Source organism: Eucyclogobius newberryi, unplaced genomic scaffold (genome assembly GCF_026437365.1).
Source record: "Eucyclogobius newberryi isolate DKJ021-1_F unplaced genomic scaffold, fEucNew1.0.hap1 SCAF_12, whole genome shotgun sequence".
NCBI classification, from domain to species: Eukaryota; Metazoa; Chordata; class Actinopteri; order Gobiiformes; family Gobiidae; genus Eucyclogobius; species Eucyclogobius newberryi.
The window spans coordinates 9,369,312-9,387,091 of record NW_027315746.1 but is presented as its reverse complement, the minus strand read 5'-3'; the positions used below and the strand labels follow the sequence as shown (position 1 = coordinate 9,387,091).

Here is a 17,780-nt window from a genome sequence, read left to right as displayed (position 1 = left end):
TTTTCTCGCTGTATTTTTCTCTCTGTACTTTTCTCGCTGTATTTTTTTCGCTGTACTTTTCTCGCTGTACTTTTCTATTTGTACTTTTCTAGCTGTAGTTTTCTAGCTGTACTTTTCTAGGACCAGGAAAGTGACAGTAATCATCTAAACTCTGGAACGTGTTTTATTTGCGTTGCGGAGTCTTTACAGAAGTACAAACACAAACCTGTATACAGTATTTTATTACATTTAAACGTAGCACAAAGCACAGATGAGATGTTACGTACATCTGTTCCGTAGAGCCAGCCTCTTATCGCTTACGGTCGACCCAAAGGAGACGGAGAAGTGCGTCTGGTCTCGAGCGTGGACAAGAGGAAACAGGACAGGTGGGTTCACACAACAACCAAAGCACAACAAACAGATCTTTTTTGGGGGATATTTTCAGATTCAGGCAATTTTTTAATCCCACCGAAGGCGTTTAGTTCACGGCATCATAACAATCAGTCATATTTCACAATGGAGTTTTGTGTTGGAGCTAAACAAAGGAAAAAAAGAGCACGGTGGGCAGGGTTAATGGCAGAGTATTCATGCCGTGAATTATTAAAACGTGTATGAATCACTCTGAGTCAAGCAACGATGAGGGAAAAGCAAACTTGTTTTAATATCTGACAACGATACAAATCACGGCACATAATGAAGAGCTCTTTCATCATTTTTGACTCTACTTTGTAATGTCAAATGCTGATAGTTTGGTGCTGCTTTTATCGTGGCTAAATCCTTGTCGAAGATGTTTCTCTCCTCTGGCATTTCATGATCATCTGTGACAATCGTAACTCACAGCAACGGCTTTGTGGCGCACACGTCCGAATGCCGACAGTGAAACAATTTAAATCTTGAAATGACTTGAATTTAGAATATTTATCGTATTTTCCAGATTATAAATCACACCAGCCAAAAAATGCATAATAGAGAAGAAAAAAAACATATATAAGTCTCACTGGAGTATAAGTCGCATTTTTTGGGGAAATCTATTTGATCAAATCCAAGACCAAGAACAGACATTTCATCTGTAAATGCAGTTTAAAATAATAACAGATGAGAGAACATGGTGAATAGGTGTACGTATGCTAACGCTAACACCTTCAGCTACATGACGTATGCTAACGCTAACACCTTCAGCTACATGAGGCACAGACGGAACTGTGGTAAGTGTCTGGTATGTTAACGTAACATATGAACAGTTATTCAGATAACTATAGCATAAAGAACATGCTAACAAGTTTACCAAAGCATCAGTTTTACCCCAAATCACTAAATCCATTGAATTCTTCTTCCTCTGTGTCACTTCTAAACAACTCCACAAACTCCAGAGGAAGAGGAAGTGCAGATTCTTCTTCTGCGTCACTTAGAGTCTAGAGCGCCCTCTTGTGAAATGCGTTTGCCAGTGTGAAAATAATGAATAATATCACATTTAAGTTGCTTCGGAGTATAAGTCGCCAAAACTATGTAATGAGGTGCAATTTATAATCCGGAAAATATGGTACAAGTAACCTGCTTTGTACGGTTTCTAGACTTTTGTTTCATGACATTTTTGCCAAAGTACGACAAAAGTATTTTCTTTTTTCACGCTAAATGATCGTGTCGAGTCAGACATTTCAGTTCGATATTCTGTGTTGCGTAAGAAATTGAATCCAACCAAGTCAAATCCAAGTTCAGGGCATTTTAAGCGGTCGAAAGTTCTGCACGATGAACCAATGTGCAGTGCTTTGAGCGTCTGTGAACGATGCTATAAAAGTATCCAAGGTCGTTATTGAACAGAATTGCCCTCAACTTACAAACGAATGAACGATCTCCACACCAAAAGCGTAACCGTAGCAAACACAATAATCATAGCTTTTCCGCTCACAACTTGGCCTCGTGTTTCGAAAGCAAATGTTACATTTCGTACCGTTGATTACATTTCTTCTTTCCTGTGTTTCTGACAGGAAAGTATGGAACCGGACTCTATATTGCCCAATTATAAAACAGCAGTTGCGCTTGGGTCGACTTCTGTAGCGACTCGTGTATTTAGAACCGAGCAGATAAACCGTCAAAGTTGTGATTCTCTAATTGGGATTCTTTCTACTTGAGCTGAGTAATGTGATGAGAATATTGCATGTTTCAAAAATAATTACTGTGTTTTATTCAGTCGGGCGTGACAATTTGGGAAAAGAATATTGTGCTATTGTGAAGCCTTTTTTTTCAGTTTTTAACCAGAACAGAGAGAGAAGACGCAATCATTTGACATCAATTTGGTCCAAAGTCCATGATAATTGTCCTTTTTCCAATTAAGTCTGGATGTAATTGTTAAGGATTCAGGTCGTACGTCATTTTCATTTTGAGGTTGAGTTATTGCCGAGTACCTCACGATACAATGATCCCGATACAGGGTCCACGATACGATACGAATCCCGATACTCTGAACTTGATACGATATATGTCCTGATTCGTGGATATCCCTTAAAACTGGTGTTAAAAGTTGACTGAAACCTCATATTCGGCCTCGACGCATCAGTCTGTAGGTTCAGAAGTGTAGATGGCTTTATGTTGTTTATATCTCTGTATCGATACACGTATTTCCAAGAAGTCCGCCACGATACATCGCAATATCGATATATTGAGAACAGCCCTAGTAGATATATCAAATAATGGACAATACTGCCGTCCATCTTAGACAATATTTGGCTTTCCGACTACCACCAGATCTAAAACCGGATCTAAAATGAGACTAAATTGTGGATCAAGTTGTAAATAATACTTGATCCAAAAGGAGGACAGAAGTATGTATAGATCTGTCTCTAAATAAAGCAGATGCAGTAGTTTAGATCTCTCTTCTGCCGTTCTTTCTTAGTTTAACAGTTCATATTTCAGGCTTCTCTCGAATGTTATCGCTCCTGAGGCTGTTTAAAAAGTAGGATTCTGTTCAAAGTACACATTATAAACACAAAACGCAAATATAATCACTTTTAAAACAATTCCACCAACAAGATTGCAAAAAGAGATGCTTGAAAATAAAAACAAACCCATTTTTGCCTTTTTCTTTTTGTTTAGCATCTATTGAGTTTTTCTGTGATAATTGAACATCAACCAGAGAATTTCCAGTGTGTTGCCATAGTATCTTTAGCACATTGTCGCAGGTATTATGAAAACTGCTTTTGATATTCATTTTTGTAGCTATTACCCACTTTCTGCCACCTTAACACTCACTGCTTCCATTGGCGTCATAATAACAGCAAAGTTTATTTATACAGCGCTGTTCACAGACAGTGTTTCATGACAAAACAGTTCAAATACAGAGAAACAACACTCAAGTTACTGCTGGAAATACACATCCAACAACATGTATATGTATAATCAGACCCTAAAACTGCTGTGATTAAAACGCTTGACTGAATATGAACGTTTTGAGCTTTTGAGAGTATCAGCAGAGTCTAGTGAAGGAGCAGAGCATTGTCTGGGAGCAAAAAGTCCGGCAGGTTCGATATCTTCTGGTCCAAAAAAAAAAACGATTGCGAGAGGAACCATCAGCGATGTAAGAACAGAAGAAACGCGAGTTTGTGCGGGTCAAGCTCCTCGCTGCAGGGTTCTGGACGGACAGCAGCTCCTTCTGGTTCAGGCAGGAAAACAAAACTATTACTGAGTCTGACCGTGGAGACACGAAGGCATGAATTACACGCTCCAGATTCCTTTCGTGACACAGTTTAACGATTTTCCTCAACCGAAAGAAACAGCTTCTTGTCAAGTGTTCAGTGTCGCGCTAATGACATGTCTTTGTCGAAGAGAACACGCCGGTTTCTAAGGCTTGGTTTCTCCGACTGGCCTAGAAGATCAACCAAATACTGAGTCAGGTGATCAAATAGCTTCACTTTATCTTGTCCTAACAATACAGTCAAACAATACAGATTAAATAGTCAAATATTCAAAGGATTCTACCAGAAAATGTTCAAGTAGCTTCACAGTTTTTGAAAGTACCGCATCAAAGTCCACGTCTTTCTCTCCTCAATGGAAACTTTCCTTGCATTATTACCAAACCTAACCACACCGTACACATTGTATACCATCATAACATTTATTACAGTATTGGGTAACCTCCATTTGCCACTCAACACCAGCTCTCTTGCTTCCTCTCGAGACGCAGGCATCGCCACACATGAAACATTATCCATCGCAACCGCCTTTTAATATTTTAATATGATCGTTTTCGGGAACGCTTTCCATACGCGAGTCACGAGGAGCCAAATCAGATTCCTCCACATTCCAGACTGGAAAAAAAGAAAAATGCCACGTGCCACAAATCCTGGCGGAATCCAATCTTAATGCTGCAAAGTGAATCACATACAAATTGTCTCAGATTTGCTATTATTTATTATGACTCATCCATCAAGCGAAGGCGCGAGACCAGGAAATACATATGTTTCTTCTTTTTTTTTTTTCGTGGAATATTGAACACATTTGGTAATTTTGAGTAGATGTAATCATGCAAAACGCAACTCATTAATCACTGAGTCAAAACAAATAATGCGTTTTTTTAATTGTGAGTGTAAATGCAGTATGTTACCTTTATTATTAACCCAGTATGTCGTGTTTCAGGCACATTTTCCTCTTCGACATTGCTGTAATCATTTGCAAAAGACGAGGATACAACTATGAGATGAAGGACGTCCTGGATCTGAACTACTACAAGGTCACAAACAACCCCTCGTCTGACCGAGAGGGGAAAAAGGTAAGAATAAACGACGTATTTTTGTACGGTTGCTTTAGAATAATATTACTCCATTGGTAGTGGGCCAAGAAATGAGTTATGGGTAAAAAACATATGATAAACTGGACTGGAATGTAGTCGGAAGGACAAAGTAATGCACAGAATGTAATCATTTGTTAGTAAATCTTATCTGAAGGAGTGGTTCAGGTAGATGTTCGGTCACTTGTAGACTTTTTCACAGTGCGAAAAGGAGCCAAAACTTTAGCTCAAATAAGAGTGCTGTCCCACTATCAAATATATGACTTAAGTAGGAGTAAAAGTATAGTGTATTTATCAAAAAGTCATTCAAGTTACTGAAGCTGCACAACTATCACTTTCACCACCAGAAAACGTACACACTGCATCGACTGTATGAAAGAACAAAGTAGCTAATTAGCCAGTTTATTTGCACAAAAAACAAACTACTGCAAAGCACATTTTGTCCTTTCTGGGAGGCACAGGGGAGCGAGGGATTCTCTCCACTCGACTGCGACTCTTATAGCGTCTAGTACAGAGGAGAGCTGCACTATTTTCTTTGGGGAAAAAATAAATACAAATCAAATCGTGATTTTTTCAGTTTTGTGATCGAATTTGCCATATGTTTATAAAGTAGGATTGTGTGCACATTGTAAACGACTGAAATATGAACTGTTTAAACAAATATAACATGCATTTTACTACACATTTGCAGAGATCCAAACGACTGGCATAATCTATAAACAGATTATTTTGTTCTAAAACATTCTATGCAGCCTTTGTGATTTGATAACCGTGCCAACTCAAACTGCAATTTCAGTTTGATTGTGACATATTATCGGGCGTCGGATGAAGTACTGAGTGTTGTTAAAGGCACAGTATGTCATTTTCCGGAAGTGGAAAGTCACCATGGAAACCCGTTACAGTTAAATCCGTACATCAGAACATGCTCATGCTGATATGGTACATATTTTTTCTGCCATACTGAGCAATATTATAGGTAAAGAAACTGTATTTCTATGGAAACAACCAGCTGACCCTGCTCCAGGTTAAGTACAGTGTTTGGAGATACAAGCCCTGCTCACAGTAGGGACACTAAGAACCATTACAACAATACGTTTTTATACATTTTTAGTGCATTAAAAACATACAAAATGACAAAAACATGCTTTTTTTCTTGTTTATTTTGTAGCTAAAAAGCTACACACTGTGCCTTTATGTAAAAGTACAGATCTAGAAACAAAACAATACAATACAGAAGCATCACGTAAAATAACACAAGGAATATACTTCCAATCCAATTTATAAAAAAGTTGTGCAGTAGAAATCAACAAATACCTTCTCTCAAATGTAGTGAAGTAAATGTGCAAAATACACTTAAATAAAGTACAGACAGCTAAAACATTCAGTTAAATACAGTACTTTTATTTTTACTTAATTTTCCACCCCTGGATATAGATTACCGTATTTTCTGGACTATAAGTCGCACCCGAGTAGAAGTCGCAGCTGCCAAAAAAATGCATAATAGAGAAGAAAAAAACATATATAAGTCGCACTGGAGTATGAAATGCAGTTGCAAGTGTGAAAATAACAAATAATATTACATATAAGTCGCTCCGGAGTATAAGTATATAAGTATAGATATACGTATGAAAAAAGGTGCGACTTATAGTCTGGAAAATACGGTATACAAAGAACTAATTTCTACGTCTTTAAATCTTTGTCTTGCTGTACCAAGCGCCGTATTCTGGAACAAAAACCCTAGGAATTCTGAGCCTCTGCACTTTACCGTAAGAAAAGCCGCCACCTGCTGCTGCTTACCATAATGTTTTATTCCGTTACTTATTCCCCCGATCGAAAGCAGCCGTGATGCATGGCTCCGGCGGCGCATGTGTGACCAGCTGAGTAGATACAGGGCCCTCCAATAATACATCTCCCTTTAACCACGCTCGCACGACGCGTGAGAGACATGCTAATAACCGCTGATAAATGTGCGCGCTCCTCCAAGGCCGCCCAAAGCTATAGATCATTTTGTACTAAATGAAACTTCAGCCGGGGCACCGCGCACTCCCCGTCGGTGATTTAGCACACGCCGTCGCTTTAAAACACTTTCATCGCCGCTCGGGCCAATCGGCGACGAGCCCCGCCCCGCCCCGCCCGCGCCCGGCACTTATGGCGCGCAACGCGACGAGCCGCAGCGGATTAGCGCGCGCGGAGGTGGGGGGGAAAGTCGAGAGATTTTGAGAATTGATTGAAAAATGATCCGCGATACGGCGCCGTAGGCAAGGTGTTTTCTCCGGCCGCATCTGGCAACGAGGCGGCGCCTGCTCAGCGTAGTGTTTACGCTCTTTACCTACGCTACGGCGGAGGAGAGCGGAGGAGACATGAGCGAAATGATAAGTATATTATTAATTGATTTCGAGCCGCAGGCCTGAGGCAAAACGAGCAAAACGCGGTACAGGAGGGAATGGAATATGTTCAGGTTATGAGTCCAAGAATGACTTAAACATGTGAAATAAAACATGTAGCGTGGCTTTGAAACATTAAAACGGTATTGGAAACATATATGAAGTTATTAACGATTTTTTAAGAAAGTGAAATGACTTATGACATTTAAATTAGAATTTGTTCTTCATATTTCTGGTCAAACAAATGTTAAAAGTAATTAAAATTGTAATACTTAAGTTGAAGTACAAAATATGACTGTAAACATCTAATTAAAGGTATTCAGTAAAACAGTTATTACACATGACTTTAATAAAAGACAAATAGCGATCAACAATTCAAAACCAAATTATGTATATTTGCGTTCTTTTTTAAAATATATATTCAATTTTTTTTCCATTTTTGAAATATAAACAGATAAAAAACAACAGAAAGAACATGACCAGAGAGCATGTGCTACAGAAAAGAATAACATTACGGCACTACATGTCCTAATTATACGTCCCATTTAGTCCAAAGTCTTTAAAATTAAGTCTGAATGTCATTTGTCTGACGTTCATCATTATGTCAGTTTAGTCCTTCAAATTGTGTCTATTTTTGATTGGACGGATTTCTCAAAACGTTGCATAAAACAGGAAGTCAAACACATGAACATTGAATTAGTGACAGGAAACACTGCACAAACCGCTCTGACTCTTGGCATCAGTATTTAATCGTCATGATCTGTTTCGTTTTGGGAATGTCGTGCGGTCAAACGCTCAGAAAAGGTTTAGCTGACGGCGGCGAAAAATGTGAAAAATCTGTGGTTGACATAATATGAGTTTGTGAGCCATTTCCAATCAAAAGTATCTCATTTCCCAACTTATACCGTCAAATACACACACAATAGAAGTCTCATTCACTCTTGATGCAGACGTTTCAGCCCGATTTTCTCTTGTTTGTCTTGATCTCGTCAGTGGTGCTACGGCTTCTACGTCACGCATCATCAGGGCCTCGCCGGCTTCGAGCTCTTCTTCAAAACCAGAGAACTCAAGAAGAAGTGGCTGGACCAGTTCGAGATGGCGATGTGAGTAACCGTTATTCATCCGGATCCATCGTTAGAACTGCAGATGGCTTTCATACGCCACAAAAAAACTATTCGAAAGTACTCTAGATGTGAAAAACAGAAAAGACAGAAAAAGTGCCCACAACTCAACATTTATTGCCTGACCCGCCAGCCCCGCCCACATTCTGTTTGAATGCGTAAGGGTCTGGAATCGAAGTCAGAGCCAATGAAATTGTCGGTCATCCATTTACCGACCAATCCCAGGCGGAGGTTTTAACGCGTCACACTGAGATATGGAAGTAGCGCTTTCCACCCCCGTTCCAAAACATTCAAGATGGCGGACCCGGCTCGTGACCCGGCCCGTGACCCGGCCCGTGACCCGGCCCGTGACCCGGCTCGTGACCGGCTCGTGACCGAGTGTTTACTTCTGCTCTCGCTTCGGTTTGAACGATGAGGAAAGTCCGCTCTACTCGCCGTGATGAACGTGCGTTAGATGCGGTTATACGAAGGGCGTCATCTCGATTCAGGAGACATTTTCTGCGTTCAGGACGGATAACGCGGAACACGCCTTGTTGACACGGGCTACGTAACATCCGGTTAAGTGTGTGGCATTTTTTGCGTCACTTCTGGGTTTATGTGATTGGTTCTGTCTCTGCTCTAAACTCCGCCCTAGAAATTGAAACGCAGCAGTCGAGCCCCAGAACCACACGGTTTTGATAAGTAGTTTGTCAAAACGTGTTGGGAATGGCTGGTCAGGCAACAACATTTACAGTCAGTGTTAACAGAGTCACACAACTGTTTTTTTTTAAAGCGCTTTGTTTTACATCTCCTTTGCCAGACGGACCATTTTAGTGTTTGGGAATGCCAATTTTGTATTAATGATAAAAAGACTGCCGCGCCAAGACACCAAACAAGAGTCGTCACGGTCTTGTCAATGTTACAAAATGTCTCTTGATGTGCCACAGCGGCACATCAAGTTCTCGTCAAAACTCAGTTGTGAGTCAATATTCGTCCCACTGCACCGTTTCTTTCTCCCTGGACATTAGTCACTTCAGTTCACTTCAAGTTTATTTTAGAGCACGATTCAGACACAAGGCAGTTCAAAGTGCTTCACACAACAGGAAGAAAATGCATTAAAATCACAAAGACATGACAGAAATCACAAAACAGATTAAGAACTAAAAGAGAAGAAAATCCTTTCAGTCAAACACAGCTAAACAAAACTGTTTTTAGCTTAGATTTGAACATTGTCAGAGTCAAACCTGTTTAGTCCTGACTCTGGCACCAGCAGGAGGCTGGTCCATGTTTAGTCCTGATTCTGGCACCAGCAGGAGGCCGGCCCATGTTTAGTCCTGACTCTGGCACCAGCAGGAGGCCGGTCCATGTTTAGTCCTGACTCTGGCACCAGCAGGAGGCCGGTCCATGTTTAGTCCTGACTCTGGCACCAGCAGGAGGCCGGTTCATGTTCTGACTTCTGGCACCAGCAGGAGGCCGGTCCATGTTTAGTCCTGACTCTGGCACCAGCAGGAGGCCGGTTCATGTTCTGACTTCTGGCACCAGCAGGAGGCCGGTCCATGTTTAGTCCTGACTCTGGCACCAGCAGGAGGCCGGTTCATGTTCTGACTTCTGGCACCAGCAGGAGGCCGGTCCATGTTTAGTCCTGACTCTGGCACCAGCAGGAGGCCGGTCCATGTTTAGTCCTGACTCTGGCACCAGCAAGAGGCCGGTCCATGTTTAGTCCTGACTCTGGGCACCAGCAGGAGGCCAGTCCATGTTTAGTCCTGACTCTGGCACCAGCAGGAGGCCGGTCCATGTTTAGTCCTGACTCTGGGCACCAGCAGGAGGCCAGTCCATGTTTAGTCCTGACTCTGGCACCAGCAGGAGGCCGGTCCATGTTTAGTCCTGACTCTGGCACCAGCAAGAGGCCGGCCCATGTTTAGTCCTGACTTTGGGCACCAGCAGGAGGCCGGTCCATGTTTAGTCCTGACTCTGGCACCAGCAGGAGGCCGGTCCATGTTTAGTCCTGACTCTGGGAACCAGCAGGAGGCCAGTCCATGTTTAGTCCTGACTCTGGCACCAGCAGGAGGCCGTTCCATGTTTAGTCCTGACTCTGGCACCAGCAGGAGGCCGGTCCATGTTTAGTCCTGACTCTGGCACCAGCAGGAGGCCGGTCCATGTTTAGTCCTGACTCTGGCACCAGCAGGAGGCCGGTCCATGTTTAGTCCTGACTCTGGACACCAGCAGGAGGCCGGTCCATGTTTAGTCCTGACTCTGGGAACCAGCAGGAGGCCAGTCCATGTTTAGTCCTGACTCTGGCACCAGCAGGAGGCCGTTCCATGTTTAGTCCTGACTCTGGCACCAGCAGGAGGCCGGTCCATGTTTAGTCCTGACTCTGGCACCAGCAGGAGGCCGGTCCATGTTTAGTCCTGACTCTGGCACCAGCAGGAGGCCGGTCCATGTTTAGTCCTGACTCTGGACACCAGCAGGAGGCCGGTCCATGTTTAGTCTTTACTCTGGCACCAGCAGGAGGCCGGTCCATGTTTAGTCCTGACTCTGGCACCAGCAGGAGGCCCTTACAGTCTAATCTACTGGAGACAAACACATGGATAAGTCTCTCCAGGTCTGGTTTAGACACTAGATAGAGATTTCTAAAACATTTGACTAAGATGAAGCTAAAGAGATGCAAACGCCTTCATAGATTATTATATATTACAGAAGAAATGGCTTTTTCTTTGGTTTTAATTTCTTTTGATTTTAAAATGCATATAAATAACACAGAACTTGAAACAACGAGAAGAGAAATGGCTTTCTCATTGTCATTTTATGTTAATGACTGCGTTTTTACTTAAAACGTCTTCTCTCAGCCCGTGCTTTGGAGTCGTTTTATCTTTCAGAAAACAATTATGCCATTGCTAAAGTAGTATTTAAATTGATTCATTGCAATTAATCAAATTATTTAATTGAGATGAATGAGACTTCAGCTGCTCTTAAACAATTATCCCCCAAAAATGTACTATTGCTCTCCCAGTCATACTCAAAAAGTACATATTGCTTAAAACACCAAACAATTGCTTTAGATATCACAGAATATTGAGTTATTGTACATGGTGTAAGCCTAATGGCAAATACAGCAGTTTGAAGCACCTTTAACTAGTAATCATATCTCATTAGGTGAATCATCCTGAACTAATCCATAAAAACCACAGCGAGTACAAACCCCAAACTGTAATAAAAAAGACAGATGACAGCGCAAAACATCGAAAAACTCAATATTTGCTGCAGAGAGAGAGAGACGTTGCCTCATTGCCGCGAAACATTTGATCGAGTTTTACTGTAATCAACAAACCGCTGACATTTCTGCAATACAATCCCACTGAAAAAAAAGCGTCTCGAAAGTTTGCAAAGTACAAATAAATGTCTGTCTTTTTTTTTTTTTTTTTTTTTAAGGAAGGAGTATCTTTTGTATTACTTTCTAACAGCAGGAGGTTTTGGCTGAGAAACTTCCCCGAGTGCGTTGGCTTTGTTCCGCGGATGTGGGGAAAATACGCCGTTGTTTTGACATCACATCAAGATCGACTGAATCAACGCATTTTTGTGCAGGATACAGTGTTTACAGAATACTTTGTTACCGTTCAGTCGGCGGCGATGCACTCGGGATGTTAAAAAAGAGAAGGGGATTGAGTCTAATTGTGCGTATGTAAAGAATAACGCGCGCTTTGCCGCTTTATAATAGACGGATTGTCAGGTGCGGGAAGTCAAACTTGAGACGCTTGTCAAGAGATGTTGTCGGTAAAAACTAACTTCAGGAAATGCAGGAAATACCCGTAAAAATAAGGCGCTATCTTTTCTCACACATTTTGATCCTTGCGGCCAACAAAGCGGCTAACATATAGATTTTGAACGGGCAAACGGCCTTGTAATGTAGCTATCCATTACATAGGCTTACTACAATGAGAATAAAAGGAAACCACACGTAAATGTAAAGTAAATTTAAAAATGTGAACTTTACCTCATGTGTCCGCCATTTTAGGTGCGCCGGCCAAAAGAGTCCCCAGGGAGCCGGAGCACCTTAAGAAAGTTCCAGGGCAGAGCATTGTTGGAAAATAGGAGGGGTGTTTAGGGGGTTAACTGTTTTAAAATATATCGTAAGGATTAAAATGTGCACGGTAAATTAAATAAAGAATATATTTTTTCGTATTGAATTGAAGGATGTATATTGGCAGTGTTTTTCTACATTTAGCTTTTATCTTTGCTGTTTAGAAAGATGATGAACTTATCTGGTCCTTAGATTGTGAGGGTCCAATGAGGCCTATAAAACGTGCCTGGTCCCAGTTACTTGGTGGTCGGTGCTGTGTGAACATGTTAAAGCTGTATTTTAAATCTCTTTTTTTGTAAATAGTCGTTGTAAATAAAAAGCACTTGGGTCTGCACCATCTGAACTTGTCTCAGCTCTGCTCTGTCCTCATCACAGCCGCTAAGGTTGCTATTGTTGGCGTGCTCGTTTATGAAAGTGAGGGCAAGAATCAAAACCGTTAAAATCAGTCAATCATTTAATCCCTGTCAGTACAATTCTAATACAGAGATAACAGAGCGCTTACCTTTCTGTCCCTAACGAATGTGTCGGTGACTTACACGGGGCAGTCCAGTTGCACCCTTTCCCTGTGCGCTCAAACAATTCATTACATTTAAATATAGGGCGTAATATGAAGGGTGACGCCTCTTTCAGTATTCTTCCACTGTACCTCTCCAGTTTCACACACAGATGTCCTTGAACTCGTCTGCAGCTTCTTATCTAGGAATGTGGTCTGTGTGAGGCCCCTTCAGTTTCAATTCAACTTAGAATGTTTGATGAAGTTTAATACTATCTAGCAAATTTAATATAGTTGGTATTGCCTTATTATATCAAAGTACAGTTTTAATACAATCTAGTAAAGTTAATATATTTGGTATTCCCTTATTATATCAAAGTACAGTTTTAATACAATCTAGTAAAGTTAATATATTTGGTATTCCCTTATTATATCAAAGTACAGTTTTAATACAATCTAGTAAAGTTAATATATTTGGTATTCCCTTCACTATCCGGGCGTTACAGGCCTCCAGGGGGCGCTCTAGCAGCAAGCTCGCTCTCTCTCTTCCTCACTGTCTTCTTTAAATAACAAATTGAAACCGTACATTTTTTCCCGTAGACACCTCAACGAAACCGAACACGTCACGATGTTTTGTTCGTCTCATGCACTTTCTTTGTGTCTTTCAGCTCAAATATCCGACCGGAGAAAGCCCACCACAACTTCCACAAGTTCAAGATGTACACGTTCGAGAGGATCATGTCCTGCAGCTTCTGTCACCTTCTGCTCAGGTCATTCAAGAGTTTCAAGCGTTACTTAAAGAGGAGGAACACGTGTCGGTGCTCCTAACGTGTAATGCACAAAGAAAACACTAGGCTAAAGAAACTGATCCAAAATTAACTATTTAGCTGTTTATTTCTTTATTCATTTGAACACAAAGCAAAGATGTTCATTGGGCAAAGCACGTTTATCGCAATGTTTAAACTAGACTTCTTTGCATATATTTTTTTCTTTGTCCAATTAATCTATTCGTAAAACACAAAACATTCTGGTGGCTCAATTCTTCTGCGTGTCTACGAAGTATAAAGCCGTCTATGTCAAAACTGTGTACACGATGTCAGTTAACAAATTGGAAAACGTATGCATTTTAAGAAATAATATCTACCATATTTTCCGGACTATAAGTCGCACCGGAGTATAAGAAAAATGCATAATAGAGAAGAAAAAAACATATATAAGTTGCATTGGAGTATGAAATGCAGTTGCAAGTGTGAAAATAACAAATTATATCACATATAAGTCGCTCCACAGTATAAGTATAAGTATGTAAGTATAAATAAAGTATAAGGTGCGACTTATAGTCCGGAAATTACGGTATTAGGCTTTGGCATTTCTGTTCAACCTTCAAGATGCTTTGTTTTTAATTAGAATAAATATGTCCTGGAGCGGTTTTCTTACGTCGAGTTAAGCCGAAGGACGTTTCCTCTGTCTGTTTTCTAATCTGCACGATGGGACAGCAGGCCGAGAAATCCAAAATGTCAAGCCCTTCAACGCTGCGTGCCGTTCTGTGTTTCAGGGGCATCTTTAACCAGGGGTATTTGTGTCTGAAGTGTGGTCTGGGGGCGCACAAAGAGTGTCTGGGCCGACTGGGGCTGTGTGGAAGAACAGGTAATGACAGTGGCTTAGAAAGCATCAAGACTAACAGTGATTATAATATTATTTACGGCTATTTGTGGCCTTTGTTTCTGTTCCAAACGACGACTTGCACTCATCAGTTCCAATCCTTAGAGTACCAATGTCCAGTGTTTAGTTTATCTCCATTGCTTAAGTCCCTTTTAGCATTTTAATGTTAGCAACTTAATGTTTTTGGAGCATAAATATACTTTCTACTCCACTGGATTTCAAAAAAGGGTTTGAAATATTCATTATTTAAAACAAATATTGACATTTAAATATTCTTGAAGCTTGCAAAGTCATAATCAAAAATTTTAAAAAAGAACAAAAAAAAAAGCATTTTCAACACGGATTTTTACAATTATTTATACCTGTTGTAAATATAAATTATAGTTTTACACCAATCAAGCAGGTAGTTGAAAAGTAGAAAGATCTGCAGAAAATGACAGGAAGTGACATCACATTATATACACTCATTCCAGTTTATGTATTAATTATACAAAATAAAGTGCTTTTTCGACATTCTATACATGAATTCCTGACTCTCCATCTCGCTTATCTGAGCTTCAGTATTCTCTCCTTCCCTCATCCCACGTTTCCTCCCCCCACTGTCTCTCTCTCTCCCTCTTTTCTCTCTCTGTGGTGTGCTTCCCTGACTCCCCCATCTCGCTCCCCGAAACTTCAGCATTCTCTTCTTCTCTCTCCCCACTTTTCCTTCCTTTACTGTTTCTCTTTCCCTCTTTTCTCTCTCCATAGTGCGCTTCCCTACTCTCGCTCCTCTCCCTCATCTAAGCTTCAGTATTCTCTCCATCCCTCACCCCCACTGCTTCTCTCTCTCCATCTTTTCTCTCTCCTTGGTGTGCTTCCCTGACTCCCTGCACTCGCCCCTCTCGCTCCTCTAAACTTCAGTATTCACTCCTTCCCTCGCCCCCATTGCCTCTCTCTCTCCCTCTCTTCTCTCTCTCCGTGGTGTGCACCCCTGACTCCCCCCTCTCCCCCATCCCCGCCCTCCTTATGCATGCAGCAGGTGCGTGTTTTAGGGGCCACACAGGTTGACAGCTGAGGTTGTATGTCACTGAACCACAGTCTCATAGCGTATTCCTCTCACTTTTGTCCCTGTCTGTCTCCGGCGTGACACCGCAGACTGCGCCAAGACTCGGCCCAAGGTAAGAGCGCCTGCAAACTCGCGTCAAGGTTACGGCCAAAAGCCGCGGTGTGTTCAATTACTGCGACGTGACGATAAATCAGTGCGCGCTGATACGTTCTCAACTCGACTTTGTATGAGGCGGACGTAGAGCACTTAAAAAAACGACGCAAACAACACGCCACGACTCATGTAATGACTAATGTGAATGTGTTATGTGGCGTGAGTGAGTTTGGGGGGTTCACGCCGGCCTGTCGCCATGGAGATGTTGTTGATTCGCCTGAAATGTTGAAATATATATCTTAGCGGAAAAGCAAAAAGACGTTTGAATTCTCTCAACTGCCTTTTCTTTTTAGAGTGAAAATCCAGCCAAAATGCATAATAGAGAAGAATAAAACATATATAAGTCGCACTGGAGTATGAAATGTGGTGAAAATAACAAATAATATCACATATAAGTTGCTCCAGAGTATAAGTATATAATTATAAATATAAGTATAAGTCGCACCCCGGCCAAAACTATGAAAAAAGGTGCGACTTATAGTCCGGAAAATACGGTATGTTTTGCCACTCATTCAAGCAGCCTCTTCAGTTTGGGAAGTTGCCACCGGCTTGTCTCCATGGAGATGTTGATTTGCTTGAAATGTTCCATAATAAGGCGTTGAAATATATATCTTAGCGAATAAGCAAAAAGACGTTTGAATTCCGTCAACTGGCTTTTTCTTTTTAGAGTGACAACCGTATTTTCCGCACAATAAGGTGCACTTAAAAGCCTTTGATTTCCTCAAAAAAACAGCCTTATAATCCAGTGCGTTTTATATATGGATTAACTCTGGTTGTGCTCACTGACCTCGAAGCGATTTGTGTGGTACACGTTTTGTTTTGTTTCGTTAATGCGCCTTATAATCCGGTGAGCCTTATAGAGCGGAGAATACTGTATATTTTGCCACTCATCCAAGTAGCTTCTTCAGTTTGGGACTGTAAGAGACGGATTTAAAACGACTTTGAAACATCTCGAGTGCACTTTTTACTTGATTTTGCTTTGGACTATAAATTGGACAGAATTTCGAAGAAGATTGTGAGGGAAATACTCTAGTGAGATCTTTTTACAGTCGGCTTGGACAAAAAAAAGGTTTAATCACTTGTCAATTACATCGAATAAGAAGCTATGGTTATAAAAAGCAGACAGTAAAAATGTAAAATAAAATAGATAAAATGGTGAAACGCTATATTGTGAACTGAGCTGCACAATTCGTTTATTATAAATCAAAATTAATTATCTAAATGTGGGGGGAAATAAACTAACATTCTCACTGTAAGCGGGCTTGCCTCTCCTCAGAGCTGACTTGTAACTTGTCTTATGTCCCACTGTGGAACATTCTAGGCAAATCTAAATCTCCGCCACTGGAAACTTACATAATGTGCACTTTATGTTATGCCCAAAACTAACATTAAAGGAATGACTAGAACGTGTTGAACTGTAGCTTCTTTAGAACAACATATTTTGGCTCATGTTTGATACAAATCTTGCATTTTTGACACATATTTGTGAAACATTTGCCACTTCACAAACTCATCATCAAAAGTAACATTTTAATTTGTTATAAAGGCCCGCTATTGTATGTGTAATTAGCCTTTAATAGCTTGGTACACATTAAAGTAAAGGCTATTTGTTTGGAAAAAAATCTTAAATATGGTTATGAGTTCTAGATTCATCTTCTTTCTTCAACAGTTTTGCTCTGTTAGAAAAGGCAAAATGGTCCCTTAACATTACCAGTGGCTCATAGCTTTATTGACTAAAGCACGGTATTCTTAATTGATTATAATGCATCGGAAAATGAGCATATTAGAGCATATTAGTACTTGCACTGGGAACGTACAAAGCAAAACAAACACTATAATATCCCTTTGTTTTCCGTCTGATCTCACAGTGAAAGTGTGTAGGTCTGCTGCCCACACACGGCAGACGGCGCTCTCAGCTCCACCTGCTGCTCCAGCGCTTTATATTCTTTATATTCTTAAGTGTAAACACAAGTTCACTCGCTTTAATGTAAAAGTGAAGTGGGAAAATAAAAGGTTTAAAAGAAAACGCCAACGTACTGCATTTGCCTAATGAACTGACGCTCGAAGGTCGTTTGGTGCAACAGATCGACAACAACTTACTCACAA

The 17,780-nt window shown here is 40.9% G+C and overlaps 1 protein-coding gene across 1 annotated transcript in view; it reads left to right on the top strand.

Annotated features, from left to right (window-relative positions):
- LOC140355806 (guanine nucleotide exchange factor VAV3-like) overlaps positions 1-17,780 on the top strand; it is an 81,286-nt gene that overhangs the window by 19,205 nt on the left and 44,301 nt on the right. The window contains exons 16-21 of the mRNA XM_072440450.1: positions 280-365; positions 4,609-4,741; positions 8,137-8,246; positions 13,483-13,584; positions 14,370-14,461; positions 15,611-15,633. Coding sequence (XP_072296551.1) covers positions 280-365; positions 4,609-4,741; positions 8,137-8,246; positions 13,483-13,584; positions 14,370-14,461; positions 15,611-15,633 — 546 coding nt within the window. The remainder of the gene's footprint in view (positions 1-279; positions 366-4,608; positions 4,742-8,136; positions 8,247-13,482; positions 13,585-14,369; positions 14,462-15,610; positions 15,634-17,780) is intronic.